General features: G+C 42.3%; 1 protein-coding gene across 2 annotated transcripts in view; it reads right to left on the bottom strand.

Moving 5' to 3' along the window:
* Positions 1-328: 328 nt before the first annotated feature.
* CBP20 (CAP-binding protein 20) overlaps positions 329-26,477 on the bottom strand; it is a 39,910-nt gene continuing 13,761 nt past the window's right edge. For both annotated transcript variants that reach the window (XM_010262015.3, XM_010262016.3), the window contains exons 6-9: positions 12,880-12,990; positions 1,039-1,089; positions 769-875; positions 329-678 (exon numbers count right to left, since the gene is read on the bottom strand). In XM_010262015.3, the coding sequence (XP_010260317.1) occupies positions 604-678; positions 769-875; positions 1,039-1,089; positions 12,880-12,990 (344 nt within the window). In that variant the 3' untranslated portion in view covers positions 329-603. The remainder of the gene's footprint in view (positions 679-768; positions 876-1,038; positions 1,090-12,879; positions 12,991-26,477) is intronic.

The following is a 26,477-nucleotide window of genomic DNA, read 5'->3' as shown; positions in this document are numbered from 1 at the left end:
TATTTTACACAAACGTATTACGGTATTAGTAACCCACAACAATAGCATAGAAATTCTGAACTTCAATTCTATCCTCAACAAAGGGATGCCCTCAATTCCTAGACAATCTACGTGTATACGCTTATAGCGGAAAAAAAAAAAAGAAATCTACGTGTTATACTTACACCCTATCTAGGTCTTCCATGAGGGATAGTCAGATCACGGTTGTAAGTGCCACCATGTGTCATGTGGCTTTTATTAGGATAAATAAAAATGATTCAAAGGAAAGCTCTGTATTTGAAAGTAAAACCGTGAAAGCCATGTCAAGTAACAAACATGCTAATCAGGATAAATAAAAATTCTCTTTGCATTTGAGTCCTTTGGGTGTAAAGAGTAATAACAAACATATTAGATATGAAGATATCTACTGCTTCCAAGAATCAAAGCTATTGCAAGATAAAATTGTTCAGTCCTATCTTCACATTACTGGATGGGCAACAATGCTTTGATAAATGCAGGTTCTTGCTTCATGGATTTAACCCTCACAGGTAGATTTCATCGAAGATCGACCAATGCTTCATGGTTGTTGACCAATAAGGCAGTGTCAACACTACAACAGTGAAGTTAAGGCCTTCTCTTTCGGTCATCTTCATCCTCATCATCAGAATCCCCACTCTCCCGAAAACGTGGGTTCTTTTCCTGCACATCAGAACAAATTTTGGATTGAGATCTAGAAGGTTTTAATGTTCCTATGTACACAAACAAATCTATTGATTGCATAGACATTACCGGCCTGGACTCATGATCAGAGGCTCGCCGGGATTCATGATCAGAACTTCTTTTTGAGACATCTGATGCATGGCGATCATCTTCCCGGTAGCGCTTGCGATGGTAATCTGTTTATCAACGGTTCAATATGCATCACATACATGGGAAAAAATCAGCAATTTTTAAACACCAGTAGCATCAAGCTTAAGGCATCAGATAAAGAGCGGCTATAGCAGTATGGAAAACTAAAAAATATGTCAACAAGCAAGAGAGCTTTCTAAGAACGCATACCTCTACCATGTCTATGGGAACCCCCATGCCCCTGACCACCATGTCTAGCATCTGCGGGAATCACAAGCCAAAACTCACTGAATAAGCTTTGCATGCATCAAATAAAAAATAAGCCATCAACCAATCCATATAGAGCCAAAACATATATCGTAATTGTAGAACGGACACAAGGACCCTACAAAATATACAACCGAGATAAAATAAATCAATACACTATGAATAAACTATGATAATTGATACTTGTACATGCCTAGAACACCAGTGTTGAACATGATAAGTATCTGTTATGAAACCAGATACTGCATGGATACTTTACATTGTAGCATTAGTGATTTTAAAATTTTTAGAATAGTATAATCTATCATATTATAAAATAATGTATATACAAAAGTTAAAGGATTTTTCTTTTCTGTTCTTGACATTTTCCTATAGTTACAACCAACCACACTTGGACCTTCCACATGTTCAAGGTCCAGTCTTTATTATGGTAACATTAGCTCATTATCCTTCTAAAGAAAGCCCATCCTACAACTCTACAATCATTCTTACCATCCATCAATCCTAGAGATTAATCCTTGCCACCCAGGGTATTCACTCTCTATGGATTAATGCAACTTATTTACGGCTATGATCTTTGAAGGAAATCTCATTCATCACCTCATTCATATTTCCCAGGCACCGTAATAATCTTTGTAAAGATTCCTAAGGCCTAGCACAAGGAAAAATAGAACCAGCTAAATTACATAGTTATAGTTATATTTGACCATCTTCCTTGCAATTTCAAGGAAATCTCACCAGGAACCACCCTAGGAAACATGAAAAGAACAATACTATGGAAAATAATGGACAAGAATGAGATAAGGACTTACCAAAAAAAAAAAAGAATGAGATGAAGAAGAAAACTATAGGATAATTTAATGAGAATTATTTATTTTTATGTTCCAGAGAACACTAAGAAGGGGTCCCAAAGGAACCTATGTAGCTCTTGATGGAAAGAGAAAAGTAGGAGCTAAAGATATTACATTGCAACAAACTAGCAACAGAATATTCTTTTTATTATTATTATTATTCATCAAAAAAATATTCTTTTTATTATTTTTATCAGAAAACACTTTTCTATAATGCAAATTTAATACAATTATCAAACTTTAACTTGTATTGTATTTCCCATAAACAAAATGTAAGTGAACATGACATGTTAAGCCAATAGAAGCCTCAAAACATTCAAAAGAAGAAAATTACCATTTTCTTTTGAAAAATGGTAATTTTCGATGAGATAATTTACACACATTTTGTTTTAAAACTCTCAAGATCCTCTCTCCAAAGACAAAACTTTGGTGTGGAAGGCTGTGCAAAAGAAAATTTTGTGATAACTTGAGAGAGAGAGAGAGAGGTTTTCAAAATTTACCCAAAGTGTACATGATGAGCAACAGGAATTGAAAAAAAAAAAGCTTAAAATTACTTGTCCACTGCACCATGTGTTCTAACATCTGAAATCTTCTTAAAGCTTATTTGGCATGCATGGGTCTTCTAACCAATATCTATGACCTTGATAGAAGTTGGCCAAGATCCAAGGGCAAGAAGGAAAAATACACTTTCAAAAAGCACCTTCTTGAAAGAAACAACAAAATCTTTAATAAGTACAACTCTGTCAAACAATTGTTTGAATGTCAACTAAGATCTCCCTTACCCTTTTTTGTTGATGGATAGCTGTATAGTTTATTAGATGAAAAAATGAATCAATATGTACAATGAAGCGGCATCCCCGGTGAAGGTAACAAGATTTCCCACCCTTGTCAATTTAATTCCATTTAGTGCCCATGCTTTTACATTAAGAATTTCATTTAGCCCAGGCTATTCAGCCAGTCCATTTGCTGAGTTATAAACCCATTCCACTTCAACAACCCTTTTCCCCATTAATACTTTTATTTCCTCCATTACATTTCTGTATGCCCTCACCTTTACTCATTGAGGAAATTTAATCCAACGAAATTCTCAACAGTTGGGATAGGGCAGAAAGCTCTTACCTTGGCTAAGTGATCTAAAGAAGATTTTTCAGTTGGATGAGTATCTGAAGTCACACACAATTGCAAAACCACATCTCAACTGCGCCAACAGGTTCAGACAATGATTGACACCCTCCTCATAAGTCTGGCTAATTATGATAACAGGAATAATCGTCATGTGGCCTATTGATAAAAGCAGAAGGTTATTTGGTCCTTAGTTCCCCTCCCCCTTCCTACTGTGCTTCTCATTTGCCTTTCTGTACCTTTTGTATGGTGTAGACTTCCATTCAGAATGGAAGGCTATGACACCTTAGAGTATCTGCCTTGTGGAGCATTTGAAGTGAAAGAAATGGAAGGGTCTTTGGCAATACAGTGCAACAGGTGGATGATGTAATAGAAATATAGAATTGATTAAAGGGTGGCTAACTGGATCAGGAATTCAAAGGAGTTCCAATTGACTCGATATTGAGAGGATGGTTTATTATTGCAAACTTTGCTCATCAGAGACAACAAACAATCCAATCTGTTAGACAGTTGTATGCCCTTAGCTTCAATCAGAATTATGTACATTATGAATTTATTGTAAATGAATAAAGTACTCATTTGATTCATGTTCTTGTGGTGTGTTTCTGTGTAATACCCTTAAACTGGACACTTAATGAGACTTGTGTTAGTTTAGAATGTTCACAGCCATTGGGTAAGTCTAGGGAGATTTATCCTGCCAAGGCTGACACTGATGTGCGGCCAACTGTTGGGGTGGCTTGTCTCAGCTACCAGAGTGAGACCCGAAGCACATGCAGTGTAGGATTAATAGAACCTCTGAACCGGACCAGATTTCCAGTATTGCCCTGGACCTTGGAGATAGATGGGCATAACTGGAAAGTTACACCTGATCCCTAGACTCGATTATGATACTACACTAGGTGTTGGATTGGGCTGTCTTTGATGTACCAATCAATGAGATCCTTAGCGGGGGTCAAAACCTGGGTATGTTGGGACAGTCCGAGAATTCATCTGAGTGGGTGATCATAGTGACAGGATCAGCCCCTTTGTCGGACAAAGGTAATGATCGAGGATGCACTCTCTCTGATGGAAACCAAGACTGCCGGCAGCCGATTTCAAGTGTTGAGATTTTGTTTTGCAAAATATATTTATATATAAAGATATATATATATGTTATGGTTTCGAAATGATTTGCAAAAGGTTTTAATTCCCGGGATCCATGTAAGCGGAGAGTGCAACACTATTCCTTGCAGTTGAGGGAGAGGTCCTCCCTTGTCGGGCAGTGTTTGATCATTATGCGCTGAGAGGTAAAGTGTAAGACCATTGAGGATAATACCTGATGGGCTAATCTTGCATCTGCCCATAGTCCCTGGGTGTTACAAGGTGGCTTGGCCCAGGGACCAGTTGGGGTAAGTGTTGGGCCCATAGAGCCCACAAGATAGGTTTCAGATGGTGCACTGTCCATAACAGTGTATTCGGCCAGGCCTTGTAACAAAGGCTGGGCGGAACCCATGTGGTTGATGTGTAGATCAATGTTTGGGTCCCACGCCATACAAGGAAGCCCAACTAGGCAGCAGTTTGGAAGGCTAAGTGAGTACATAACCTTAAATGGGCCTTAAGCCCATTTCGAACTGGGCTGATTTGATCAATCAATTAAAAGGGGCGAATTCTGAGATGGATCAGCTGATAGGATTGGGCCTAGACCCTATCCACTTAGAGAGTCTAAGATCTAAATGAGATTTAGATCTGGAAGCCTCCTAATTAGATTAGGAGATGGCTGATCTGATCTGTAGATAAGATAAGGGTTATCCCTTATCACTTAAAGGGACTTCTAATCCAAATATGATTTGGATTAGCAACTCCTAATGGGATTAGGAGCTGATCCCTTTAAGATTATGAAAGAAAGAAAGGGGCGATACAGTTAGTGGTTGATGTTCAATTTTCTTTAGAGCTGAAAATCACAAGAAGAGAGATTTCTGCACCCTGCGAATTCTCTCTTGCCGCCTCCTTCCTGCCGCCGCCATCACCTTTAGTTCGATCTCCAGTTCTTGGGAGAAATCAAGATGTGATCTTGATTCCAATCTTTTGGGAAAAGATTGGTTGGAGCTGTACTCACAAGCTGTCCAGTTGATTCTTGCGAAGGGTCAAGTTCTTTTGGAAGAACATTGCTGATTCTGCTCCATCCTGCACTGCGCCATCTTCAGTGGGAGCAGTTTTTGGATCCTTCCTTGGGCGTGAACACCTCCATTGGGAGATATTGCTTCTCTGTATCAGGTACATCCTCCCTCCTACTCCTTTTGGTTCAGATCTGGTTTGGTTCTTGATTCAAGATTGATCCTTGAAAAACATGTTTTTCAATTATAGGGAATTCGATTCCCTACAAAGATGGGAGAAATTTTTGAAATTCACCCTTTCCATTCCGCAAGACTTGGGCATCTAGGTGATGGATATCCCATCCCTTCACAATCTTGGACAGCTCCAGAAATATGAAGAGTTAAAATGAATTTTGATGAATGTTGTTACATTAACTCAGCACAATCAAGAATTGTAGGTTATTCCAATTGATGAAAATTGGAACTATATTATTAAGCAGCTCAGGTCCAATTGGAGTTGGTAATTGAGTTACTGTGATGCCTTCTCTCCTTCAAGCCTCAGGGTGGAACTCTTCCAACTACATAAACCTGATTGTAGAAAGTGGCTACCAAGTAGTTGTTTCCTTGTTCCCTTCTACAGAAACTGGCCAATGGGTTCTTGAACATCCTAATTAGAAGACTATGGTATCCAACATGAATTGCTCGTTCAAATGGATCCCTAGATCCACAAATAGCCTTGCTGACTCTTTGGCAAGAGCTGACAGCAGGGGCAACAAGACTAGAGTTGATTTGGGGGGCCCAGCCTTAGCGGTCAAATTTGTAACAGAAGTGTGAAATTTACAGCATCATTTTTGTTAGCAAAGGCAAAGTATATTTATATTAATCAACAGGTCCTTTGTACAATGAGAAGCTGTGCAAAAACAAACCAGAAGGACCTCAAAAAAAGGCAATCCTCAAAAACAAATCAGAAGCTGTGCAAAAACAAATCAGATGTATCATCTTAAAAATCAGTATGTATAGACAACCAACTTCTAACAAAACCTATAGCTATATTGATGACCTCAGCTTCAGAGGAGGCCTTGTGATCAAAAACTCTGCTATTCCTTTCAAGCCATGCAGCCCAGAGAATTGCCAAAGGAATGGAGGACCAGCAAACCTTTCCTTTCATTGTCATCCCTTGTATATGCGAAGCCTCCAATCAAGCTTTAACTGAGGCAGGCATACAGCCCAGAGAATTGCCAAAGGAATGGAGGACCAGCAAACCTTTCCTTTCTTTGTCATCCCTTGTATATGCCAAGCCTCCAAGCAGGCTTTAGCTGAGGCACACATACACCAACTTAACTTCAGAATTTTTATAAAGTAGTTCCAAATCTCTGAGACAAATTTGCAAAGTAAAAACAGATTATTTACTATTTATCAAAAAAAATGTAGATGATTAACTGATTCTGTTTCCACACTACAAAGGTTACACCATAGGTCCATTGCAGCTAAAGGCTCTCCTCACCAGCATCTCCTTGCAAAGGCACTTCTCTAAAACTGGCACCCATAAAAAAAGCTTGACTTTTGAGGGTGCCACTGGCCCGGCTACGAAAAGGGACTTCATTTCCTCCCACTATAGAACTGTAAAAAGATTTTAATGAAAACTCTCCAGATCTGTTCCATTTCCACACTCTTATATCCTGAGATTGCAAATTTAAAACCTCAGATTGAAGCAGAGCTAGGAGATTTCCTACCAATCATTAAAGTCCCTTCTAAAGGATGGAGTCCAGCAGATGCTATTATCCCTCAGAACAAAAGAGTCAGCTACCAACACCTCTTTATCATCCGCCAAATTGAACAAGGTGGGAAACAGCTCCTTAAGAGAATTCTCCCCAGTCCAGGGATCCAGCCAGAACCTGATCCTTCTTCCATCACCTACTTGAAATATGATGCCACTTCTGAAAAGGTTGGAAGCTCTGCAGATTCCTTTCTACAAACTGCACCCATATGTCAGCAGGGGTGAACCACTATCACCTAGTCCATATTTCTTGGCTATTACATTCCTCCATAGGTTGTCTGGCTCAGCAGCAAACCTCCAAAGTCAACTTCCTAATAAGGCTAGGTTAAAAGACATTATATTCCTTATCCCCAGGCCCCCTTGTAATAGGGGTTTGCACATCTGACCCCAGTTTACAAGATGGTACTTGTGAGAGTCGTTCCAGCCCACCCAAAGAAAGTCTCTCATCTTTTTTTCTAAAACCTCCACCACCTCCAAGGGGATTGGAAAGAGATCCATAAAATAAGTTAGCAAACTTGCTAAAACACTCTTGATAAGAGTTACCTTCCCACCTTTGGAGATATGCCTTGCTTTCCAAGTGGTCAATTTTTGACCCATCCTTTCTAAGATTGGGTTCCAGATGGCTTTAGAAGTGTGTTTGGCACCAAGTGGCAACCCCAAATAGTTAGAAGGTAAAAGACCGACTTTGCAGCCCAACAAAACTACCAAACTCTGAATGTTAGAGACCTCACTGTTGCTATCATTTCACTTTTAGCTAAGTTCACCTTTAGGCCTGATACAATCTCAAACCAGAAGAGGAGATGTTTCAGATTAAGTACTTGATCCTCTGATGCATTACAGAAGAAGAGGGTATCATCTGCATATTGCAGGATAGGAATGGCAGTCCCATTCAGCTTCACTTCGAAACCCTCCTTCTCCACAGCCTTGTCTACCATTTTACTACCTTCCATGACTATTAAAAAGAGTAGAGGAGACAAGAGATCCCATAGGAATAGCAGTCCCATTCGATTTCACTTAGAAACCCTCCAACAGCTCCTTCTCCACAGCCTTGTCTACCATTTTACTTAGACCATCCATGACTACTAAAAAGAGTAGAGGAGACAAGGGATCCCCTTGCCTTAACCCTCTTCAACTGCTGAAATTTCCTCTAGCTGCACCATTAACAAGCACAGAGAATCTTGGAGTGGAAATGCATACTTTCATCCAGCTCCTCCACCTTGAGCCAAAATGTATTCTATCCAACAAATAGTCTAGAAAAGACCAATTGACATGGTCGTAAGCCTTCTCTAAGTCTATTTTATAGATTAACCCACTCTAGTCTTCCCACATCATGAATATGCTTGTTGTGAACAAATGCTCCTTAATACTTGGAGATCAGGGAGTCCATTACCTTTCTTAGCCTAGTGGCCAGAATTTTGGCTAAGATCTTATATACGCTTCCAACCAAGCTGATTGGTCTGAAGCAATGTTTTAAAACGCGGAGGCGTGACATGAGGCGCAGTTCAGATTTCAGAAGGTAAGAGGTGTAAGCCTCCCAAACAGTTGTACCTCCTTAATAGGAGGGGGGAATGAGGAGGATGAAAGAAGAAGAGGAAAGAGGATCTCATTTTTTTATTTTTAATAAAAATCTTTTCTTCCTTTCCCTTTCCTTCTCTTTTCTTTCTTTGTCTCTTTTTTTCCCTTTCCTTCTCTTTTCTTTCTTTGTCTCTTTTTTTCCCCTTCCCTTTCTTTTCTTTTCCTTTCCTTTCCTTTCCTTTCCTTTTCTTTTTTTCTTTTTTACCTTCTTTTTTCTTTTTTTTCCCCGTCTTTTTACAGGAGGTGTGCATGAGGTGCACGAGGCATACGCCTCTAGCACACCTCATAAAAAAGTGTATGAGGCGTACACCTCAGAGGTGTCAACGCCTCTGGCATACGCCTTAGGGCATTTTGGGGGCACCTCGCCTGGAGGCACACAATTTCCAGCCCTATTATGGAATTGATCCTTCTTGCATTGGCAACCTTGTGGAAGAAAGCAGTACTGTTATCACCTGCTTTCAGCCACATAGCTCTTGATCTTTGCCTCTATTTGACTTCATCTTGGAACATCAGTGTATCAAACAGCTTCTTAGCTGTGAACCTTTGCCTTCTTTTCTCCTCTTCCAAAGACCCACCTTCCTCCACAATGTCAGCTATGATTTTCGAGCACTCTTCCTTTTTCCCCTCAACATTCTTCAATTTTTCCTCTTGCCAAGACTTAATTTTTCCTTTCAAACATTTGAGTTTTTTAAATAAAATACGGCTGGATGAACCTTCAAAAGAAAATTCAGACCACCACCTTTTTACATTTGCCACCAAACCCTCTGAGTCTAGCCAGCAATGCTCCAATCTGAATAGATGGGGGTTCTTTTTCAAACATCCAGTATTTAGCATTAGAGGTATATGATCAGACACTGCCCTTGGCAATGCTTCCTGACTAGTACTGGGAAAATTTTCTTCTCATTCAGAGGAAATTAGGAATCTGTCCAGCCTGATTAGGGATGGCACTTCCTGATTGTTGGTCCAAGAATATTTTGCTCCTGAAAGCGACAAGCTTATCAGATCTTACCTCAGAATGAAACCCATAAAAGTTTTCACACTTCTATTAATTCTTTTTTTTTTATCAATAACACTTTCATTAATTCATCAGTAGAAAATTTACAAGTGGAAGACAAACACGCTTATCTTCCAAGAGTCACAAAGAACTTCAAGAAATGAAAAAAGAAAATACAAAGATACAGAGACACTAACGTTACAGCTTAGCCCAAAACAAAGAATCCCTTTCTGCCCCTTGTTTTGCTAAACCGTCAGCTAGGGAATTAGCTGATCTTTTAATCCAACATGTCTTAACTTCTATCTCCCGCACCAGCCATTTGAATTTCCTCTTCTCATTATTATACTTCCATAAATCATTTTGATCTTTAGTCAGCCACCCTATCACCACCTCTGAATCCCCTTCAATTATAAGTTTCTTGATGTTCAATTCCTTAGCTTTCCAGGCTCCTTCCATAACTGCACATATCTCAGCTCTAAGGGAGTCACCCACTCCAATTGGGCCTGAGAACATAGCAGAGATGACCCCATTTTCATCTCTAAAAACACCCCCGATCCCTGATTGTCCCGGTTTTCCCCTACTGCATCCACCAAAGTTTAATTTCAAGAATCCACTTGGTGGGGGGTCCAAGCCACACTCATTACTGACTTGGTCTGCGTGCAATTTGCAATTTCACCCCACTTCCTCAACATGTCATCCACAGTGTAATCTGTGAATATTTCCAAAGATTTCAGCCACTACCGCCCTAAAATGTATGATAGCCCTCATATCTGCTGTTCCTCTCCGAGTTTCTGAGAATATCCTGGAGTTTCTTTCTTCCCACAGTGTCCAACATACTGCAGCCCTTAGTCCTCTCTGTAACAGTCTTTCTTGTCTGATGGACTAACTATGGCATTGATATTGCCACCTAACACCCAAAGTCCTCCCCACCTTTCTCTGACATAGCCTAGCTCTTCCCAGAAATCATCCTTTTTTTTTATCAGTAACAAAAAACTTTATTAATGATGTGAAGCTATCTGAAACTTCAAAGGGAGGTAAAATGTCTTAACTCCCCACCAACAGAATACATTGGAAGAAAGTTAAAAATTAGCCCAAATTATAGATTCCCAGAAATCACCCTTTAAGTTATTTGCCTCCCAAAGAAACTTAGGAGAAATAGAAAAAGCCCCCACATGTTTATCTAGCAGCCTGAAGGAGCTGCTATTCCAAATAAGAGCTACTCCACCCATGGTATTCAAAGCTGGAATTTCAAGCCAGTCACAAGGATCAAAACCCCCACACACTTCTCACTGCTCTGAAGGATAATTTTTGCAATTTTGTCTCCTGTAGTAATAGAAAATCCGCCTTTTTTTTCCTTTAGAAAACCCCCAATTACCATTCTTCTTCTTCCTGAGCCTAGGCCCTGGACGTTCCAAGATAATTTCAGGCTTTCCATTAAAAAATTCTTGAAGAGTTAATACTTCTTCTCGCACATCCCATGCTATCGTTTAAACCCCACGCAAGCCTCAATAATCCCTTTGAGTGCCTTCTATTTTTCTTTCCCTTTTCAACTAAAAAACTGCTTTCAATGGCCACAAAGAGGGCTTTTGTTTCCTCTTCCAATCCCTTAAAAGAAATACCCAAAAACGAGAAATTTAGACATAACCCAATTGGACATTTCATTGTCTTCTACGTACCTTAAATTCACCTGGTGTGGTCGCATCTGCTGGGCCTCGTTGGCTGGAAGGATTACCGCTAACAATTCTGGTGCCGGCTGCGTCTGGGTTCTGCTAAGGAGGGGAAGCCTTCCAAACCATTATTGACTTCTTATACTACTACAGACAGCATCAAATCCTCCTGACTCTCTGAGAGGGGGGAAGAGAGAGCTGTTGAAGCTTCTGTGTGGCTTCTCCTCTCCGAGATATACCCTGCTCCGGAGCTTCTTCCCTGGATGAGGAGAATGCCATTTCTTCTGCCTTCGAATCCCCTCCTACTAGACTTAAGCTTGGACTTGGAGGAACACACCTTCCATCTGCGAGAAGGGTCTCTTTCCCTGAGTGAGACTCCATTTCCTTTTCGCTTTCTCGCTGCCCATCTTCACTCTAGAAGTCGAGGAAACTTGACCCTTCCCCTCCTTCCAAGCCCTCAAAATATGACGAGGATGATGAAGAATTGAAGATGCTTCCTGATGGGCTTTACCTTTCCCTTTACCCTCCACATAACAATACTTTGGCCCAACACCCAAATTCTTATCCAGGCTTTTAAACCGTAATGGACCAGGTTCCTTTTGTGCTTTTTATTGGGCCTTGCTACAAGTCTTAAGGCCTTCGGGTGTCTTGGCCTGCCTTGGGATGTTGCTTTTTAGTCCTCATAACCCTAACCATGGGGATGATGTTTTAATTACATATTCTAATAAATAAATAAATCACCTTTGAGTATTGCTAAGCAATCAATTTAAGCATCCCGTGTTTTACACTTAACCAATTGTATTTCACATATTTTGTATTAAATTAAATTTCTCCACATTTTTATTATACCAGACTTGTGTCTAGCATTTGATACCCTTTGAAACCTTTGTCGACCGGAATTATGTCATATGGAGAATATAAGTGTTGTGGGACTTCTTGTCAATGAATCACCAATTCATCTATAACTATAAGCCATTCAGAGCATATGATCTCGCCAAATATTAAAGTCAACTGATCCATCTATCGGTTTAACAGCGAGCTCACATCCAAAGCCACTATACTAAATTTTCATTTCTGGCTTAAGATACTAAAAATGTAACAGAAACAGGAAACTCTATTCTTCATATAACTATCACAAAACGAGAACAAAGTTATCCTTGTTTGAAGCATGGGAGTTGATTGTTGAAGAACTGCACCATATGGACACAAAACAACTGAGAAAGTAGAAGTTCTACTACTCTATAATGGCCTGACAATCAACTTACCAAATATAAATGGAACTAGTACGCATTTTTTTCATCAATAGCAGGAATTTTCTAAGGGAAAGAATATACAAAGTTACATACCCCTAGTAATAAATTTAATCTCAAGCCTTAATGCACAAGGTTCCAAGTCAAACCTTGTAAAATTTACATTAGGTACACAAGACATAAAGAGTTGTGTAGCCTTAGATAAAACCTGATTTAACCAGCCAATCTATGAATCTTGATCCAACAGATATTGTCAGTCACATGAATATTGTTCCAGCATATTAAGTAAAATAAAATCCTAAATATCAACGTAGAAAAATGAAAATGAAGGCTATGCCAGAAATCCAAGCCTACTGTTTGAATAAAAGCATCATTCAACATGCATGTAGTTAAAATATGGTTACTTGCAAAAATAAGTTTGTAATTAAAACAATAGCATCTAGAAAAAGGGTTGTTTTTGGAGCTTGGTCACTTACAATGAGATGGCATAACAGGTGGGAAAGCACCCAAAGAACCTGCACCATAATCTACTAGCTGCCTCTGTGCTTCCAGTTCTCTCTGGACCAATTTTCCATAACCACCTCTACGTGTAGTTTGTCAAGGAAAAGAGCAATAATTTTTTCATGAACTTAATTTTTTGCTTGACTATCAAATTAAAATTCCTCAGATATATCTTTATGTTGAAACAATACCAAGGAAGGCAAAAAAACATTATCAAAAAAAAGGTAAAAAGTAACGAAGAATAAAAAAATAACAGATGTAAACCAATAACCTTCCATGATAGAAAGGACGAAAATAAAGCTTCAGATCAAGATTATATTTCCACCATAAACAGAAAGCTTTGTTGATAAGCAGTTGCAACTCTACAAGAACTTCCTTCTACTCTTAGATATTAATCATGGCATACCATGATGCATGGACACAGTGTTGGACATGGAATATACACTAAAGATTCAAGTGTCCAATCTCAGAGTCATTACAGAGAAAAAGGAAACTCCATTTTCTCATTAACATAACTTAAACATTCTGTTTAGGAAGAACCCCTTTGCCATGGTATCTATGTATTGTGCAATTGATTCAAAGAACACTCAAACCTTGTAATGAAGCTCTAAAGAAAAGATTGACTATAAGCATTTTGTAAATTCCATCAAAGAGACGCAGCCTGTAATGAAGCTAGTGATGCTTAGTGCCAACTGATTTTTAATGTCAATCCAACTTCTTATGTCTTTTTTTTATCAATAACCACAGAATTCATTAATAATGGAAAAAAGTTACAGGGAAGAGGAGCTAAAAATTCTTAACTCCCCAGAAAAGAAATACATCTGACTTAAACACACAGAAACTTACAACTGAGCCCAGAACCCAAAATTCCTAAAAACTCCTTGCCTAGCTAATCCATCAGCAAAAGAATTAGCATTTCTTTTAACCCAAGTACATTGGACTTCCATATCCTTAATCAGCCATTTGAATTTTCTTTTCTCATTGCTGTAGCTCCACATCTTGGAAGTGTCTTCTTTTAACCAATCCACAACAACCGCGGAATCTCCTTCTATAATCAGTTTCTTAGCATTAATTTCTTTGGCCCTTTGGACCCCTTCCAACGCTGCTAACACATCAGCCCTCAAGGAGTCTCCCACTCCAATTGGGCTAGAGAACAAAGCTATTACATGACCGCTCTCATCTCTTAGAACCCCCCCCCCCCCCAATACCCAAAGGCCCTGGATTCCCCACGCTACTGCCATCAAAATTTAGTTTGATAAAACCAGGAGGTGGAGAGTTCCAATTGAGATTCAGAGCCTTCTTCCTTGAGACTGAGCTAGCAACTTCTTTCCACTTTCTTAGCAAATCATTTGTTGAAAAATATGTGAACTCATTCATTGTTTTCAGCCAATGTATTACCCTTATATGAATCAACTCTACCATATTTTCCAAGCCTCTCTCCTTTTCCAAGAAGATCCTTGCATTTCTTTCCTCCCATAATGTCCAACAAACAACAGCTCTCATGCATCTCCACATAATTCTTGATCTTTTTGTTGAGAATTCAATAGAGGAAGAGGAAAATAAGCTTTGCAGACTAGTTGGAGATGTCCACCTGCACCCAAATAAAGAAGCAAAGCAATCCCAAATATTTTTTGCCAAAACACAAGATATTAATAAGTGGTACCCAAACTCACCAGCAGCTTTGCATAAAACACACCAATGTGGAGATAAACAGCTATTGGGTCTTTTTCTTTGAAGTAGATCACATGTGTTAATTCTTTCAAGGAAAACTTACCAACAGAATCTCCCAACCCTCGGAGGTATAGGTTTACACCACACTTCCTTGACAGGGAATGACAATCCAATAGGAATTTCTGGTTGTATCAGGGCTTTAAAGAAGGAGGCACAAGTAAAGGATCTAGAGGGAGACAGAGTCCAAATCCTACTATCTGTCCTTGTAGGCTCCAAAAAAATCCCATCAAGAATGGATAAAAGAGTTAATATTATCCAGTTCTGTGTCCCTAAGTGCTCTTCTCAAACCCAAGTTCCATGCAAACCCGGAATTTAAATTTGAGGAAACGAAGAAATTGGTAATTGGTTCATTTTTTAGGGTGGAGATTGCAAACAAAGCCGGAAATTGGTCTTTCAAAGGGGTCTCCCCAACCCAAACATGTTCCCAGAACTTTATGAGATTACCTGAGTTTAAATCATACCTGATCCAAGGAGAAAAAAGAGGCAAAATATCTTGGATGGATTTCCATGGTGATGCTCTTGTAGCCATAGCCAGAATCCCAGAGTCCCAACCATTCTCTACAAGCCCGTGAATACTACAAATTATCTTAGTCCACAGTTTCTCCCTCTCCAATGAAAACCTCCACAGCCATTTCCCTAGCAAAGCCAAATTCCTCTTCCTTATATTCCCAATGCCTAGCCCTCCATCCTACTTACTCCTACACACTATCTCCAATCTAACCCTATGATCCTTTTTTTCCTCCCCTGGCTCCCACAGGAAGTCCCTCATTAATTTTTCCAACTTGCTAGCCACCCCTGCAAGCACCTTAAAGGCTGAAAGGTAATAAATGGGTAGATTAGCTAGGGTAGACCTGATTAAGGTGATTCTTCCTCCAAGAGATATGTAGTTTTTCTTCCAAGAAGCAAGTCTCTTTTCAAACCTCTCCACTATTGGAATCCAAAAACTTCCTTTTTGAGGATTATCTCCTAGAGGAAGACCAAGATAAATCAAAGGCCAACTCGATTTTCCACACCCCAAAATATTTGCACACTCAAGGATCTCACTTTCCCCCATATTCACACCTACAACACAACTTTTATCAAAATTAACTTTCAGGTTCGACATTTGCTCAAATAGTTGTAATGTAAGTTTCACATTCCTAATCCAATTCATGTCCCCCCACCCAACTACAAGTGTGTGAGTGGTATACTCTCCCTGCCAACTCTCCATCCCTTGATTGGCCCCCTAGAATCTACCTTAGAGATTAGTCTCCCTAATACTTCAGCAACCAAGGTGAACAAAAAAGGAGAAAGGGGGTCTCCTTGTCTTATTCCCCTCAATGTTGGGAAGAAGTCTACCACCGTTCCATTCACCAAAATAGAGTAGTGGCAAGACCGAATACACCCCAACACCCAGCTGCACCATTTGTCTCCAAACCCAAAAGTAGTCGTCACCTCCAGCAAAAAGGACCAGTCTACCAAGTCATAAGCTTTTTCCAAATCTAGCTTACAGACCACACCCTTCTTCCTAGATCTCTTAAAGTCCTCCACACTCTCATTTTCTATAAGAATTTGATCAGTTATTTGCTTGCCCCTCACAAAAGCTCCTTGATTATTTGAGATAATGGTATTGAGCACCTGTCTAATCCTAATGGACAAAACCTTCGCAATGATCTTATATAAATTGTTCACTAGATTGATAGGTCTATAATCCCTTGGATGTGTTGCTTCTCTCTTCTGGGGAACCAAAGCAATAAATGTGGAATTCAACCCCGAGTTAATCACTCCTTTTTTGTGGAACTCTTCAAAGACCATCATTAACTCTTCTCTCAAAACCTCCCAACAATCCTGGTATGCCATCGTAAAATCATCTGGGCCTGGAGCCTTTGATCTATCCATGAAGAATAATGCCTCCTCCACCTCAAATTTTCTCTCCAACCACTCCCTATCTTCTGATCTTAATCGTGGCCATTCCATCCCCCCAATCCATACCCTATTACTTAAGGGTTTTCCATATGTTGACCTAAAGTCGTTTGCAAACTCCCTAGCAATCTCCCCCTGATTAGATAAGGTTATCCCCTCCATTTCCAAACTTCAGATAAAATTTTTCCTTCTTCTCCCACTTGTCAAACAATGAAAAAATTTTGTATTCCTATCCCTATCTTCTAATCTTAATCTTGGCCATTCCACCCCCTCAATCCATACCCTATTACTTAAGGGTTTTCTATATATCGACCTAAAGTGGTTTGCAAACTCCCTAGCAATCTCCCCCAGATTAGATAAGGTTATCCCCTCCATTTCCAAACTTGAGATAAAATTTTTTCTTCTTCTCCCACTTGCTAAACAATGAAAGAATTTTGTATTCCTATCCCCCTCCTTCAACCACTTACACCTTGACTTTTGTTTCCAACTGATTTCCTCCTTAAACAATTCATCATCTAGTTGTTTCCGCAATTTCCACCTTTGTTCTTTATCCTCCTGTGTAATATCTCCCCTCCCCTCCTTCACATCCAACTCTTCCAATTGAACAATCACGGTTTGCTTTCTTTCTTCCAACCTCCCAAATTCTAAGTTGTTCCATTCCTTGATTTTACCCTTCAAGAATTGTAATTTCTTATGGAACCTCATTCCCTTCCATTCCACTGAAGGGTCACTCTCTAACCACCAATCCTTGATTTTATTAATAAAACCCGAGTGAAGTAGCCACATGTTCTCGAATCTGAACGGGGCAGGCCCTGTGTTTCCCATCTCTTCCTCACCAATCATGTTAGGCCAATGGTCTGAAGTTACTCTTGGAAGTGCTCTAGAGGTCAAGCTACCCCAATGTTCCTCCCAATCCACCGAAAAGAGAAACCTGTCCAACTTAGAGCAAATGGAATTCACTTGTAAATTGGACCAAGTATAGCTACTGCAGGCCGACGAAATCTCTTTGAGTTCAAAGCCTTCCGCAAATTGATTAAACTTCCTCATGCTCGTGGTCACTCTCTGTCTAGGACAGTTTGTTTCTTCCGAAAACCTAATTACATTGAAATCGCCTCCTAAACACCAAGGTCCTCTCCGCAATCCCCTTATATCCCCCAATTCTTCCCATAGGTTCTTCCTCTCTCTATAATCATTAGGTCCATAAAAATTTGTTAACACCCATTCAAAGCCATCCTCCACCTGCTTAAATTTTGACGAAACTGAAAATTGGCCTATTAATTCCTCCATTGCTATGCACACCTCATTCTTCCATAGAGTTATTAATCCCCCTGCAGACCCCCACAAAGGTGTGGTAGCCCAACTAACCCCTCTCCAAATACTCCTAGCCCACCTAGCATCAAAGTCTGCTCTCTTAGACTCCTGAAGCATAATTATATCTGGGTTTACCTTTTTAATTGCCTCTTTAATTACTGCCCTCTTCCTAGCAGTACCCAACCCTCTAACATTCCAGCTGACAATTTTCATTTTGCTGTCTTATTCATTTCCCCCTCAAGCCCACAGACTCATTACTTCACCCCCTTCCTCCTATCCCCCTTGATACTGGCATTCTTATCCCCTCCAATGTCCCTCATCGATCTTTCAACCTCATTCAGTTTTCTCTTCTTCACCTTACCCCCCTTCCTTCTTTTGCAGAAAAAAATTGAGATCATTTGGATCTTTCAAATTGCACACCAATTTCCCCACAAAGGCTGCCACAGTATCCTCACTACTCACATCCCTAATCTCTTGCTCTTCAGAGCCTCCTCATTTATTCCTTCACCTCCTCCTACACCCGTAATCTCATTTCCTATAATTAAATCACCTGCCCTCTCCTTTTGTATATTATTTTCCCCAAGATCATCCACTAATCTCCTAAAAGTTTCCCAAAGCCTTGCATTTCTTTTTTTACCTTCCTCTTCCCCTTTGCCTTTTCCCCTACCCTCACCCATTTCTATTCCTCTCCTTTGCTTCCTCTTCTCCACCATAGGCTTCATCCTCTGGAATGGGAGTGGGATCTAGCACAGCAGACAAGAGACAATCATTAGTAACACAAAACGAATGGACATAGATACCTGACTTTTGCTGAAGCCGAGGGTTACAGGGTCTGAAAGAGGAATCTGACACTCCCTGTATTGACTTGTGAGTGTGTCCTGTTTCCTCGAGTTGGAACTAAGCTGGTAAGTTTCCTTTTAGTTGTAAAACACAAGGACTACTCTCTATACCCATATGTTTACTCCTTGCTGAAGTGTTCCTGTTTTTCCACTGAGAAGCCTCAAGTCCTTCCTTACCAACCTCCTACCTAGCAAACTGGTTCGGCAAAGGAGCTTCTGTCTGTGAGAGCAGATTTCCTTCCCAATGCATTTGTTTGTACTCTGCTAAATTGACCTCCTCTCCTCCATCAGATCAGACCTTCTCACCAATGATGACTTCGTTTCCTGCCTCTTCCGTAAAGAGACGCTCTAGGTTTAGTGTGTCTTCCACTTCTTCTAGCTGCCAGATCTCTTCCCTTACACTGTCTAGACTGGTAGAGCCATTAGAATCATCTTCTTCGTCAACCCCCTCCACACTGCAAGCCACCCAATCAACTCCCGCTTTCTTCCCAGCAACCGCACTAGTTTGTGCATTCCTTGGGACTCGCCGGCCTGGAAAGGATTGCACCGCACAGTGCGACTCCTCATTTGAGCGCACAGCCTACTGCAGCTAACGTTTGAAGCCATACTTCGAAGCCTGATCAACACCAGCCCCAACAGGCTTCGATGGAGAAGAAACTAGACAAATTTTCCTGTCTATTGTCGCACGAGACTTACCCCTACCCACGTGATCACTTAACAATCACGTGGGCCAGATTTTACCCCCAACAGTGAACCGGGCCTAATCTGGTTTGGTTCAGAACCACCCGTTCGCCCCTTGATACTGACCGACCCACCTCCTCTTTTGGCCGCGTCACTGTAGGAAGCCCGGGCCACATTCGCACCTGTTAATTTGAAATTTTTTGAAAAATTTTCCTTAAATAGATTACTTAATGCTTGGTTTTCCTCTGCTAACTCTTCAGCTTCCCCAGAGGGACTTCTCTGCGCGCCCCTGTTGCTCACCACCGGATGTGTGCCACGTGTGTACCAGCCCGCCACGTCAGCATCTTCAACCTTGGAACCTCTACTCTAAAGAGACACTTCCACTTCCGAAACTAGCCAGACACGATACCAACAACCTTCTGAAAGCACTTCAACAGATCTGGGTATTATTTCTGGTTTCACTCCTGCAATCTTGACCTCAGCAGCGACAAGATCTTGAAGATTAAGCTCCACCATAGCTCCTCCCAGCATCGTGACCAGTTTCTCCAAGTTCGGCTCGTTCCACAGGTGAAACGGAAGGCCAAATAGTTTAAGTGAGAAACTTCCAGAATTCTGTTCCAATTCGTTACAGAGCGGCTTCCATTTCTGGAGCTGAAGCAAACCCAGTTCAGACTCGAAGGTGGTGAAGTCCCACTCTTCTTCACCAGCATTGATTATAGCTTTCCTATCAGAGAACGGCTTCAAAGCCATATTAGCCGATGTGCCTAAGTTACAGGCCACTGTATCCAGCAACTTTCTCCAGTTCCTCACCTCTTTAGTAGCTGTTAATACCAATTTCCTCTCCCAAATAGTTTTCTCGCCTCAATTAGTAATCTCTTAACCTCCATCGAGCTACCAAATATTTCTCCACCAGAAGACGATCTCTGTTTTGTAGCTTCTTGTACTTCAACACTTCTGTCCACTGCTATCTGGGTCATGGGCTTGTCTTCACGAGAAACCTCCATGTAATTGTAGTAAATTTAGTCATGCAACAAATAAGACATCACAAAAAACCAAAACCTAGATCTGATAAAATTATGTATTTTCTGATGGACAAAATAGACCAGAACCTACTAAATAAATAGTTTCCAAGGCACCAAGGCGAGGCTAGGCGACCATGGGGTGCCCAGGCGGCCTATCCCTTGCCTAGGCGGTGGAATTTAAAAATAAGAAGCCTATAGATTTCTGCCCCTTCTAAACTAGTTTTTTGGTTTTATGTATTAACCTTCAAAACTCTGAACTTACTTTTGTGCTTGTGTTTCTTGCAGTCTTGCTTCAAGTAGGCAAAACAGAATATTAGAGTTACAACTTACACGTGACCAAGAGAAGACAAGAACCTAAGAAGGGGGCGGAGCCCCTATTTTAGACCAAAAAACCTAGGGAACAAATACTAAAATAAAAGAAGAAAATGAAGTAGAAAAGAAGAGGGTGGAGACCCTGTTCTAGACCAACAAAAGGGGCAGAGCCCCTGTTTCAGATACCAATGATGGGAAAAAAACTGAAAATGCAAGAAATTTAAGAACAAAAGAAGGGGGTGGGGCCCCCGTTTCAGTCCAATAAAATGATTTTGATCCGTTTTCCCTATAGGTCGCAGGTCACCCTAAAACAGTTTGGATTTGGGGCACCCTAAAACAGTTTTTTAAAAAGAGACATGGAGGCTAGGCTGATCCGTTTTCCATATAGGTCGCAGGTCAACCCATGAGTCATGACAGATTTGGACTAATTCTTGGGTTTGGGTTTGGGGTTAACCCAGATTGGATTTGATCATTTGATACCAAGTGATAGTTCAAACAATTCAATTCAACTACTTGGAGCAAGGATGGTTTGAAAACTAAGAGTATAGAGTTCAGGCTAGTTAAAATGGATCTTATCCATATCAAATGCAGCTTTAAGTAAAAGTTTTTCTCCACTATCTATATATCTGCATCAAGAACGCATTTGAGGGTGATTGTTGGTCCGGTTCATCATTTACTGCTCAGCCCGGAACATCTTGGTTTCTCATGTCACCTGTGTCACACACACACACACAGAGAACCCACCACTCACATGAGTTTGAAATTTTCAGATTAGATTTGAAAATTTTGAGAGGAAATAAGGGATGAAAGAGTCGCAAGGTATCTTTAAGTCTTTCTGAATAACAAAGGAAGACTTTACATTTCTCCCCATGTCTGTATCCTTTGTCTCAGTAATGGTGAATCGGCAGATCATCTCCTCTTACATTGCTCAGTAACGAGGAAAATATGCCTTTACTTAATTAACCTAGTAGGGTACAGCTGGGTTTTCCCAGAACACATGGAAGATTTCTTAAGACAATGGCAAGGAAGTGGACTAGGTAAACGGGGGAGAATATACTGGCATATGGTAGCTCAAGCAGTAATGTGGGGTGTTTGGGAAGAAAGAAAAGGTCACATTTTCGATAATAAAGGTAGATCACTTGGAGACTTAATCTCTCATATAATATACTTGTGCAATCAGTGGGTGCAGAATTCGGAAAGCTTCAAAGGAATATCTATGAACATGCTTCAGCAGAATGTAGTGGAAGCGTTGTTCTCCTCTACCAGTCCTTCAAGAGGGAAGAGCATCTCCCATCAAAGAGAGGAGAAGGAAGTGACTTTATATTTTGATGCAAGTGCTACTGGAAATCCGGGAATAGCAGGAATTGGTGGAATGCTTAAGAGAAGGGACGGTCACTGTTATGGACACATTCGTTGGCAAGACTTACCGCCGCCGACGGCAGCAGCACTGAGGAGGGCCCACGCGACAGCTCACCAGGGGCCCACACTTATCTCTGGCCAACTCACCACCAGCTTACCTTATCCCTTATCCCCCATCTATCCTTATCTTATCTCCTGTTCTTAGTAGGAGTTTTGTTACCATTAGAAGTAGGTAGTTTATTTCCCATAAGAAGTAGGAATTTGAGTTTGATTAGAGATAGATTATCCTAGCCTAGCCAAATACAATAAGGAACCCCCTCTTGTAATCTCCTATTTAAGGAGCTAGGAATTGAAATAAAGGCATTCAGTTTTCAATCAAGAAAGAGCTTAGGAGAGTTGGGGTGATCTCTTGAACAAATCACCCCTAGTTCGCCACCATAGGGTCTGCACGCAAAGGGAGGGGCAAGGGAAAGCTAGGAGTTTTTCCCGTGGACCGACCTGTGACGAGATCCTACGCCCGGGCCCATAACATTTTGGTATCAGAGCCAAACGTCATGGGCGACATGGAGCAGCTATCATCCAGGGTCCACGAATTAGAGCATCAACTCGTGGAGAACCACGCGGAAGTAAGAGAAGTCAAGGAAGATGTCAAGGAGCTTCAGCGCCTACTCGAGTTGTACTTCTCCACCAGGGAGAGAAGCTCTGAAGGGGCGACCACCAACAACAGCCGCCGGCCAGAACTGGCGGAGGGCTCCGGCGAACGACAGAACGCCGCCCCAACAACAGCGGTCATACCCAAGTACAGTCGACTGAAGTTCCCCTCATACAGCGGCAGCGGCAGCGGCGACCCACTGGGATGGTTGTACCGCTGCGAGCAATTCTTCCGTAATCAGCGCACGGAGGAGAAGGATAAAGTCAGCCTAGCCGCATTCCATCTGACAGACGAAGCACAGCTCTGGTTCTACCGAGTGGAGCAGGAAGAACCAGGACTTGGTTGGGATCAGTTCAAATCATACTACCTCCTTCGGTTCGGACCCCGATTAACAAGCAACCCATTGGGGGAATTAATTAACCTCAAGCAGACCGGGACCGTAGCCAAGTACCAGCGGCAATTTCAGACCCTTCTCGCCAGAGCCTCTTTAGTACGCCCAGATCAGCAGGTGGATATGTTCACCGCTGGACTAGCCGAACCTCTGAGAGTCGATGTAGAGATGTAGAGCCCTCCCAACCTGGTCACTGCAATGAACTTAGCCCGAGCTTTTGAGCGCAAGCTACAGATCAGCCGAGGGTCGTTCAGCATGGGGGGTTCAGCGACTTCTTGGGCAAACCCGAAATCAACTGGAGGAGGGTCTTCGTTGGCAGCCAACAGGGAACAACGGCTTCACACAGGTAACACTTCCAGATCTGCAACCAGCATAAGAAGCAGCATAACGGCACCTCCCATCAAACGCTTATCTAGAGCTGAGATGGCGGAACGCCGAGCAAAAGGTCAATGCTTCAACTGCGACGAGTTGTACTCAGTCGGGCACCATTGCAAGCGGTTATTCTGCCTCCTGGTAGATGAACTGGAGGAAGAAGAGGAGGAGCATACAACACTGGAACCTGAGATCTCCCTCCACGCCATCACCGGAATATAGAACTCCCAAACCATGCAGCTGCAGGCACAGGTGGCAAGGAAACCCATGCGTATCCTGGTGAACTCAGGAAGCACACATAATTTTGCCAGCAAGCAACCAGCCTTCCAATTGAAACTGTCGGTGGAAGGCAGACCGCAACTTCAAGTGGCCGTAGCAAATGGGGAGAGAGTTCACAGCCCTGGGATCTGCCGGAATATCCAAATACAGGTTGAATCTGAACCGTTCTTCGCGGATTTATTTGTACTGCCCCTGGACAAGTTCGATATAGTGCTTGGAATCAAGTGGCTCATCACTCTCGGCCCTATCCTATGGGACTTCAATGCTTTGACCATGACTTTCAACCTGCATGGGAAACAAGTCACATGGAAAGGAACCAAGGTGAGACCAAAAAGACCACAGGTGCATACTCTCCATGGCGACACCATGCACACCGCAGAGATGGAGAGACTTCTCGCTGACTTCCTGGACGTGTTTTCAAACCCCAAGGGACTCCCACCTGTCAGATCGTGTGACCACCGGATCTCTTTAATTCCAAGATCAGAACCCATTGTCGTTCGGCCATACCGCTACCCGCACCTGCAAAAAGATGAGATAGAGAGCCAATGTGCGGATATGTTGAAACAAGGAATTATCCGCTCCAGCCGCTCCCCCTTCTCCTCACCAGTCCTACCAGTACCGAAACAAGACAACACCTAGAGGTTTTGTGTGGACTACAGGGAACTTAACAACAGAACCGTCAAGGACAAATTTCCGATTCCCGTGGTAGACAAACTGCTAGATGAACTCCACGGGTCTCAATATTTCTCTAAACTAGATCTCAGATCAGGGTACTTCCAGGTCCGGATGGCCCCCGAGGATGTGGAAAAGATAGCCTTCCGGACACATCACGGCCACTTTAAATTTCTGGTCATGCCATTTGGTCTCACCAACGCTCCATCCACATTTCAGTCTTTGATGAACGAGGTTTTTCGACCCCACCTCCACAGATTCGTCCTAGTATTTTTCGACGACATCCTAGTTTACAATACATCATGGGTGGAGCACGTTCGTCACCTACGAACGATTCTGGAACTGCTGCGCCAACATAAACTCTTCCTGAAGCGAGCCAAATGTTCCTTCAAGGAGCGACAGATCCTTTATCTGGGGCATATAATCAGCGGGAAAGGTGTCTCGGTAGACAGTTCCAAGATTCAAGCAATTCGAGAGTGGCCCAAACCTCAATCCACTAGGGCTCTCCGCGGGTTCTTAGGACTCACCGGATACTACCGCAAGTTTGTAAAGGATTATGGACTCTTGGCTGCCCCATTAACCAAGATGCTGAAGAAGAACGCATTTCAGTGGGATGAAGCAGCGGATGCCGCCTTCACAAACTTAAGAGATGCGCTCTCTTCCACCCCCGTGCTGCAATTACCCAACTTTGACCTGGAACTTACGGTGGAGTGTGATGCTTCTGGTATAGGCATTGGAGAAGTACTGCAACAGCAAGAGCACCCCATAGCCTTCTTTAGCCAAAAATTAGCTGACCGGCACCTAAAGCTACCGGCCTACGAGCGCGAGCTAATTGGGCTTGCCAAAGCCGTCCAACACTGGAGGCCATACTTGTGGGGGAGACCTTTTGTCATCAAGACAGACCACTACAGCCTCAAGTACCTACTAGAGCAGCGGCTTACCACTCCACCCCAACAGCACTGGGCACGTAAACTGCTCGGGTTTGACTTCCGAGTAGACCACAAGGCAAGGGCTTCAAATCGGGTCGCGGATGCACTGTCCAGGCGTGACGAAGATGCTATACACCTTTGTGCAATCTCCCGGCCCCGCGTCGCCCTATTGGAAAGCATTAAGGACGTGCTGCCCCAGTCACCAGCATGGAGGGACCTGGTTCAAGAGATACAGTCTGGAGAACCCAAACCAAACTGGTCCATCCACGACGGCCTAGTACTATATAAGGGACGGGTATATCTTCCAACCAATTGTCCATTAATTCCCACCATCATCTCCAGCATTCATAACGCCACACATGAAGGGGATCAGAAGATGTTGGACCGCGTCCGCACCGATTTTCATTGGCACGGTACGCGGGCCTCGATTCGGGATTTCATCCAAAATTGCTCCATATGTCAGCAACAAAAATGGGAGAATTTACACCCGGCCGGCCTCCTCCAGCCTCTTTCACTTCCAACACAGATCTGGGCTGATATCTCCATGGACTTCATTGAGGGCCTGCCCAAGGTCGGCGGAAAATCAGTCTTATACGTGGTAGTAGATCGTTTCTCCAAGTATGCTCATTTTATCCCCTTAGCTCACCCATATAGCACAGTTTCGGTGGCCCACGTCTTCTTCACACATGTTTTCCGCTTGCATGGGCTACCCGAGTCCATCATTAGTGACAGGGACCCGGTCTTTACCAGCACCTTCTGGAAGGAGCTCTTTCGATTGCAGGGAACGACTCTGTCTTTTTCATCCGCCTACCATCCGCAGACGGACGGGCAAACGGAGGTCGTGAACCGTACCATAGAGATGTACCTCCGTTGTTTCGTGGGTGACCATCCACGGCGTTGGGTGGACTGCCTCCCGTGGGCCGAATACTGCTACAACACGTCCTATCACTCATCTCTTGGCATGACTCCAATCCGGGTTGTCTATGGCCGGGAACCCCCCCCCCCCCCCGCCTTCTGTCCTACGAACCCAGTTCGACAAGGCTGGAAGAAGTCTATCGTAGTCTACAAGATCGCGACGCCCTCCTGGCGGAAGTCACTTCCCGCCTACAGCAGGCTCAGAC

The sequence above is a fragment of the Nelumbo nucifera genome, chromosome 1 (assembly GCF_055504915.1).
Source record: "Nelumbo nucifera cultivar China Antique chromosome 1, China Antique-T2T, whole genome shotgun sequence".
Taxonomy (NCBI): Eukaryota; Viridiplantae; Streptophyta; class Magnoliopsida; order Proteales; family Nelumbonaceae; genus Nelumbo; species Nelumbo nucifera.
The sequence above is the reverse complement of the archived record's forward strand: the minus strand, read 5'-3'. Positions and strand labels throughout refer to the sequence as shown.